The 7,349-nt window shown below is 67.3% G+C and overlaps 1 protein-coding gene across 1 annotated transcript in view; it reads right to left on the minus strand.

Annotated features, from left to right (window-relative positions):
* Positions 1-1,754, minus strand: part of NCAN (neurocan) — a 16,043-nt gene extending 14,289 nt beyond the window's left edge. Inside the window, exons 1-2 of the mRNA XM_017838163.1 lie at positions 1,677-1,754; positions 143-544 (exon numbers count right to left, since the gene is read on the minus strand). Coding sequence (XP_017693652.1) covers positions 143-544; positions 1,677-1,749 — 475 coding nt within the window. The 5' untranslated portion in view covers positions 1,750-1,754. The remainder of the gene's footprint in view (positions 1-142; positions 545-1,676) is intronic.
* Positions 1,755-7,349: the final 5,595 nt, after the last annotated feature.

Genomic DNA, 7,349 nt, shown 5'->3' on the forward strand with positions numbered 1-7,349 from the left:
GGGTGCACTCACAGCTCACCCGGGGTGCACTCACAGCTCACCCTCCTCGTCTCGGACCCGTGGGGTGCACACCCCGCCCAGCGCCCGCACCACCCCGCCGTGCCCCCCCCCGCCCTCCCGGCCGTGCCAGGGCCTGGCTCACCCGTCACCTCCAGCGGCAGCAGGTCCTGCTCGTCCTCGATGCCGGCCACCACCTCGCACCGGTAGAGCCCCGAGTCGCTGGCGCGGGCCCCGCGCAGCTCCAGCGTGGCGTTGGAGCGGTCACGGGGGTAGCCGGGCAGGGACACGCGGCCCTCGTAGGCTCTCACCACCTTCACCGCGTTGTCCTTGGCCACCAGGATGGGCGCGTCCTCCCTCTGGCCGGTGGCCGAGCGCACCTTGCTCCATTTGACGCGGGGCGGGTCGGGGGGCTCGTTGGGCCCCAGGGAGGCGGAGGGGTGGAGCAGGAAGAGGCAGGGCAGGGCCGCGGGCTCCCCCAGCCCCACGCGCAGCGCCTGGTGCTGCACCCTGCTGATGTGGATCACCTTCCCATCGTCCTGGGAGCCTGCGGGGAGAGGCGCCCGGGTACCGCGGGGGTGGGCAGAGGGGGGTCCCGCGGGGCTCTTGTGCACAGCGGGCAGAGCCGGGGGTGTTGCGGGGGGGGGGGCACCCCTGAGCCCCCCAGGGTGGAGCTCAAGTGCAGCCACCCTGTCTTGTGGCCAGGGAGAGACTTTCCCATTAAATCTGCCCAGACTCGGATGAGTCCCCAACCGCCCCTGGATGCTGCCCGTGGGTCCGCACCCACTGCTCTGTGCCCGTGGGTCCCACACTGCCCTGTGGGGATACCAGCACTTCCCGAGGGGATACCAGCACTTCCCATGGGGATACCAGCACTCCATGAGGGGATACCAGCACTCCATGAGGGGAAACCAGCACTCCCCATCCCTGCCTGCAGAGGTGGATCCCTCACCATCTTCCCGGGGCTGCCCAACCCCTGTGGCACGAGCAGAAAAGCCCCCCCGCCCCCTCCCCGCTGGGATAAGACATGGCAGGACCATGACCTCCTCCTCCTCCTCCTCCTTCTCCTCCCGCACTAATCCTGCCCCAGCCTGTGCAGCCTCCCAGCTCTGCCACCACAAATCCCCCACGTCTCGGGCCCCCGTGGCCCGGCTCCCCCTGCCCACAGCGGGCTCAGGGGATGTCCCCTGCAGAGCTCAGCCAGCTGGGGACTGGGAAGGCCACTAATCACCCCCCCCAGCACCTTCCTCCCCCCGGCTGCCCACCCTCCATCGCACCCCACACCCTCAGCCCAAGGGGGGACACACACGGGCAGAGTTCCGGGGTGGGGGATCCCAAATCATCCCCCCCGTGCAGGAGGACACTGCAGGGACAGGGGGGGACATGGGCTGTCGTGGCTGGAGCCACAGCAAATCCCCGGGGGGGCTCAGCCCCGCGGCCGGGGGGGGGGCTGCCAGCGGGATTAAGGATTTAAGGTCTCGCCTGTGGGGATCCCAGCACTGGGCGGGGTGTGTGTGTGTGTGTGAATCCACACAGGCGCCTGGGGGGCTTCTCCCTCCCTAATCCCGCAGGCCGGGCCCTCCCCGGGTCATTATGCGCCCTCACGGTTTGCTCTGGCCGTCAGTTCATTATTTCCTGCTGTTTGCTCTCAGCGGTCCCTCGGCCCCGGCAGCACTTACCCAGCACGGCGATGGGGAGCAGGGAGAGCCCGAGCAGGACCCAGCAGCCGGCATCCCCCATCCCATGGACCATCCTTGACCTGCAACGACAGCGGGGGGTGGGTGGGAGGCCGCCCCTCACCCGCTCCCGGCTGGGCGGGCGATGCCATCGGGCCATAAATCACCGGGGAGGGGCAGGATTAGCCCCTCTCAGCAGGGTCCCTCTCAGCAGGGCGCCATAAGCCCGGAGAGAGTTCGATTTCACTCTTGGAATGAGGTCGGGATGAGGGATGAGGTGCCCCCGTCGCCAGCTGGGGGTCCCTGTGTGTCCCTGCCATCAGTGCCACCCACGGTGACATCCCTGTGGGCACCCGGTGTGGGGCTGGAGGTGGGACACGTGTGCCCGTGGTGGGCAAGCCCAGGGGTCCCGCAGCCCCCCAGCCCCGTGCTGGGTGCAACTGTCACCAGGTGCCCACCACCACCATCACCCAGCTCCCACCATCACCATCACCACAACTCCCACCACCACCATCACCACAACTCCCACCACCACCATCTCCAGGCATGAACACGACCATTGCCCAGCTCCCACTACCATCATCACCCAGATCTCACCACCACCATCACCCAGCTCCCACCACCACCATCACCACAACTCCCACCACCACCATCGCCGGGCACGAACACGACCATTGCCCAGCTCCCACTACCATCATCACCCAGATCTCACCACCACCATCACCCAGCTCCCACCACCACCACCCCTCTGACCTCCCCATCAACATCCCCCAGATATCACCATCACCCAGATCCCACCATCACCCAGATCCTGCCATCACCACCCCCCAGATCTTGCCACCACCATCTCCCAATTCCCTCCCCGTCACAGCCACACTCGGGCTTTGTTTGGGCACAAAACCAGCTGAGCAGAGGCAGCAGGGGCACAACCAGCACCCCCAAACCCTAAATCCCACACTGGAGCTTGGCACCACTCAGCCATGAGCTTGAACCACACCCCGGGTCCCCCCTGCACTGGCAGATCCACCGTGGGGTTTGTTGGTCCCCCCCAGCTCCAACATCGACCCCTGCCCGGTCTCAGACAGCAATTTGGGGAGCACTCGGCCTTTGGGGGGACACCAGGAGCCCCCCATCCCTCTCCCAGCTGCCCAGAACCGAGTCTCTGCCTCATCCCACCGGCTCCCCCATCCCTGATGCTCCATTTCCCAGCCCTTGATTTCTCATTCTGTCCCTTCTGTGCTTTTATGGGACAAAAATAGAAAGAAAGAGCAAAACGACGAGAAAAAAAGGAGATACCCCCCCCTCCCCGTGTTCGGCACTGGCAAAGGGCCTTTTTGGGGATGCAGAACCGGGTTTTATCTTATTTCCTCTAAAGAAGAAAGCGTTGGCAGCCCCTTCCCTCCCCCGGCAGCTCCGCGGGGCGTTCTGCCCCCGAAGCCAACTGCTGGGAGAAGAGGAGGAGGTGACCCGACCCCGGCCATGGGGGGGAATTCCCGGGGCGCGGAGCCGGGAGTGGGGCTGTGCCGCATCTCCCGGGAGCTGAACATTCCCAGAGCATCCCCGAGGCCGCTCCAGGGCACCCACAGCAGCTCCTTCATCCCCTCTCGGAGGTGCTCCGGGAGGGAAATCCCTCCTTCTCTCATCCTCACCAGCGCCAAAGTTTTCCCAGTTTTCCCGCTACAGGGGAAAAAAAGAAAAATAATTGCTTGGCAGGGCCGGGCCCGGGAGGTTCCAGCTCCTCCCACTGAAATGCTAATCCTGACTTTCCGGGATGTCCAGGAGCCCTCCCAGTGCAAACCATCGCCCAGACACCGCCCGGGACCTGCTGGGCGACGGTGGGGGCGGGACGGGGACGGTGGGTGATGGAAGGTGCGGGAAGGGAACACCCAGGACACTCAGCTCCAGGGAAAAAGGGAGCCCCGGGCTGTGCTCGCGCGTGTCCCAGGGCTTCAAACCACCCCTTTTAGGTCTTTTCACTTGTTTGAAAGACTTTTCGGCCTTTTCTCCCGTTTTCTTTTCCTCATCCCTTGATGCTCCCCCTCTGCAGCTTCCAAGCAACTTTTCCCACCGAAAGACAGGACAAGGCAGTTTCCCACGTGGGACAACAGCGGTTGGATCTCCCTCCCTGCCGCCTCCCCGCAGCATCCCTGAGACCTTCCTCTTCTCCATCCTCCTCCTCCCTGGCCCGTGGAGCTCCCAGCGGAGCATCCCCCGTTCCCAGGGAGCCCCCGGGGGCCACCAGCCCCATCCCTGTGCCCGGTACCACGCGGGGAAGGTGGGATGGAGCGGGGAGAGACCCCGCAGAGCCGCGTTCACACGAGGAGTACAAATCCTCCTCCGGGCTCTCGGCTGTTTACTCAGAGCCGGGTCCTCGCTGAGCAAACACCCGGCGTTTATTTAAATGTTAAACACCGGAGTTGCTCTTTGGGTTTCCAATCACCACCCGGGAGGCTGCGGAGCCGGGATGGAGGGACGGGACGGGCCCTGAGCCCAGCGGGGACACCCCGGGCTGGCTGGGCGTGGGGAGTGGGTGCTGCCGGGGGCTCGGGGCCGGGATGCTCGGGGCCGGGGGGGTCACAGGGCTGTGCGGCTCCAGCTGCACCGGCGCCTTCCCTGACATCAGCAGTTCTGCGGGATTTGCTTTCGCAGCAGGGAAGGAGCCGCGGCGGGAAGGGCCGGCCCTGCCCGCGGCACCCGCTGCCCCCTCGGGGTGACCTGACCACGAGTGGGGGGGGTCCCGGGAGCCCCCGACGCCAGGAACGGGGCACACAGCCCCTCGGGGACACCCGGCTGGCACCCCCGCCCCTGGAACGCGCAGGGAGCACATTCCCCGCGTCCCCGCCACGTTCCGTCCCCACCCCAGCCCCTCGCTGGACCCCCCCCGGCCGCCGCCTCTGCCGAGCCCGGCGATGTGCTGAGCCAGCAAAAAGTTTATCCCAAGGTCAGGACAAGTGACACGATGGGCTCCACTCCCCGCCGGTGCCGGAGCCACCACACGCGGTGTCCCCGCACGGGGACCCCCGTCATTGTCCTCAGCCCCTCCCAGCCCCGGCGCCTCGTTAATTATTGAGATCGTCTCCGTCCCTCCTCCCCTGGATCCGCTAACCCACAATCCAGCTCCCGCAGCGCCCGGGAGGCAGCCCGGGGGTGGCACGGCCGCATCCCGACCCCGCGGTGCCACCGGGATCAGCCCCGGCTGGATCCGGGATGCCCAGCACGGGCAGCGGCGGCTCAGCACCACCAGCCCCTGGGCCAGAGCCAGGGGCAGCATCGGCCCCATCCCGCTGGGGCGGGATCCAGCTGGGAATCCCCATGGAAAGAGCCCCGGGCTCGGCCGTGAGGGCATCACCGCGCCGTCCCCGGCAGTGACAGCGAGGCGACAAGGTGAGGAGGGTGGCAGGGGGGCGGCCAGGCGGGGAGGGCGGCAGTGCCACCGCGAGCACACCAGGGGCTGAATTTCGCAGCGGGGGTCTCTCTCTCCGCAGTCGGGGCGATGCCACGGTGACGTCCCCGATGCCACGTGGCCGGGCCCCCTCGGGGACGAGGAGCGTGTCCCTGTCCCTCAGCGTCCCAGCCCAACCGGGGGAACGGCAGGCGAGAGAAATTTAAAATAACGCCGGTGCAAACCGCCCCCCCCACACACACACACGGGTGAACATTTTCACATCTGTCACTAGCTGTCACCTCATGAATAATTCATATTTCTCATGAATATGCAAAGCCGGGACTGATGATTAGCTTGAGCTGAAACAGAGCTTAATTCCACACAGGCCGGTGGGCGCCGGGACCACCCGGACAGTTTCGGGGTCACCTCTGTCCCCAACCTGCCCCGAGCCATGGGCTGGGCCGGGGGCAGCTGAGGAGCCCGGGGTCTTCACGGAGCAGAGGGGACATTTGGGACGGTGGTGGGGACACGAGATTGGGACGGGTGGGAGGGGAGACGATGCACTGCCCACCCACCCAGGCAGCCTGGATGCAGCTGGACGTGGGTGCGCCCCACCCTGGGGACGCCCCAGCCCTGGGGGTGCCCCCAACTTCCCCCCAGCCAGGACGGAGACCCCGTGACCTCCGCCGTCCCCACGGGTCACTCCAGTCCCCGGTGCCACCGGCGCACACGCAGCACTTCGGTGCCCACCCACCCGGCGTGTCCCCCCCACCGCAGACACCCCGCGGGGCTGACCCTGCACCCCCCGCCCCCAACCCCGCCGGGACCACCAGCCCCCCGCGGCACCCACCTCCCTCCCGGCGGTGCCCCCGCCGCCCCGGCGGGGAGGGGGTGTCCGCCGAGGGACCCCCCCGGGGCTGCGCGGCCGCGGCAGGAGCCCGGCGGCGGGGCCGGCTCCGCGTCCCCTCCTCTCTGCCCACAACAAAGGAATTCTGCAAACCTCGCTGCCGTCACATCTCACAGGCAACGTGATGCTTCCCGCTCCCCCCCAGCCTGCCAGAATAAATTAGCACCTCGGCAAACTGTGATCCCGTCCAATATGGGCCCTTTGCTGGGTGCGATTTTTATTAGGCAGACAGTCTGCAGCCTTTATTTTGGAATTTGCTCCTCTTTGTTTTTTTGTGGGTTTTTTTTTTTGGTTTGGTTTTGGTTTTTTTCTTTTCGCTCTTTTATTCTTCCTGCTCCCCTTTCTCGTCTCTCCCCGGGAAGCCGAGAGCGCGGCGGGAGCCGCGAAGCCGGCGCAGCATCCTCGGCTCCATCCCTGGGGAGGGTTCGGCCACCCCCTCAGCGGCTCTGAACACGGCGCCGGTGCCTGGCACCAAGAAACGGGCAGGAGACCCCCGGGCCAGGCCTCTGGCACCGTCCCTCCACCACCGCCGGTGTTTGGCTTTGCCGAGCCCCTCACCGGGATCCGCGCCCGCCTCCGTCCGTCCCGGCCTATCCACGCGGGTGTGGGACACGCGGGTGGGGCTCATCCTGCCCGCGGTGCTCAGCACCCGGCGCTCTGCCAGCCCTGCCAGCGCCCTGGCAGCCTGGGGGCACCCCGGGACAGGGAACTTCCCGGCTCCCGACCTGCCACGCCGAGGCACACCCGGCTCTGGCACTGCAGCGGGGTGACACCCCGGGGGCACCCACCCGCCAGCACCCACCGCTCTCCTGCCACCCCTCACCCCCTGACCCTGCCCGTGTCTCACTGCCAGCCCCTGGGGGTCTCAGGGCACGGTGTCCCCCAGCCTGTCCCCGAGCTGGAGTCCCCCAGCCCTTCTGAGCCCCAATCCCGGTGTCCCCAGCCCCCCCGAGCCCTGGCCCCTGCAGTGTCCGCCTGTCCTGATGTCCCCAGTGTCCCCCTGTCCTGCTGTGCCCACAACCCCAGTGACCACACCCCCACTGTCCACCTGTCCCGGTGCCCCCAACCCCACTCCTGATCCCCCCAGTGTCCCCTCCAGCCCCACCGTTCCCAACCCCCGCACCCCTGACAGCCCCCCACGCCCTCAGTGTCCCCAGCCCTCAGTGACAGCATCTCCCCCACCCCAGGACCACCATCCCTCATCCCTGCCCACCCCGGTACCCACAGTGTCCCCCCGCACCGAGCCCCGAGCGTCCCCAGCTCCCGCATTCCCACGGCGTCCCCAGCCTGGATTCATCCCTCTCCTGCCACAGCGGTGCCGGTGTCACCGTCCCCATCCCCGGCACCGGGACCCGCGTGCTCCCCCCCGACCCCCGCATCCCCC

This window comes from Lepidothrix coronata, unplaced genomic scaffold (genome assembly GCF_001604755.1).
Source record: "Lepidothrix coronata isolate B3197 unplaced genomic scaffold, Lepidothrix_coronata-1.0 Scaffold327, whole genome shotgun sequence".
In the NCBI taxonomy this organism is placed as follows: domain Eukaryota; kingdom Metazoa; phylum Chordata; class Aves; order Passeriformes; family Pipridae; genus Lepidothrix; species Lepidothrix coronata.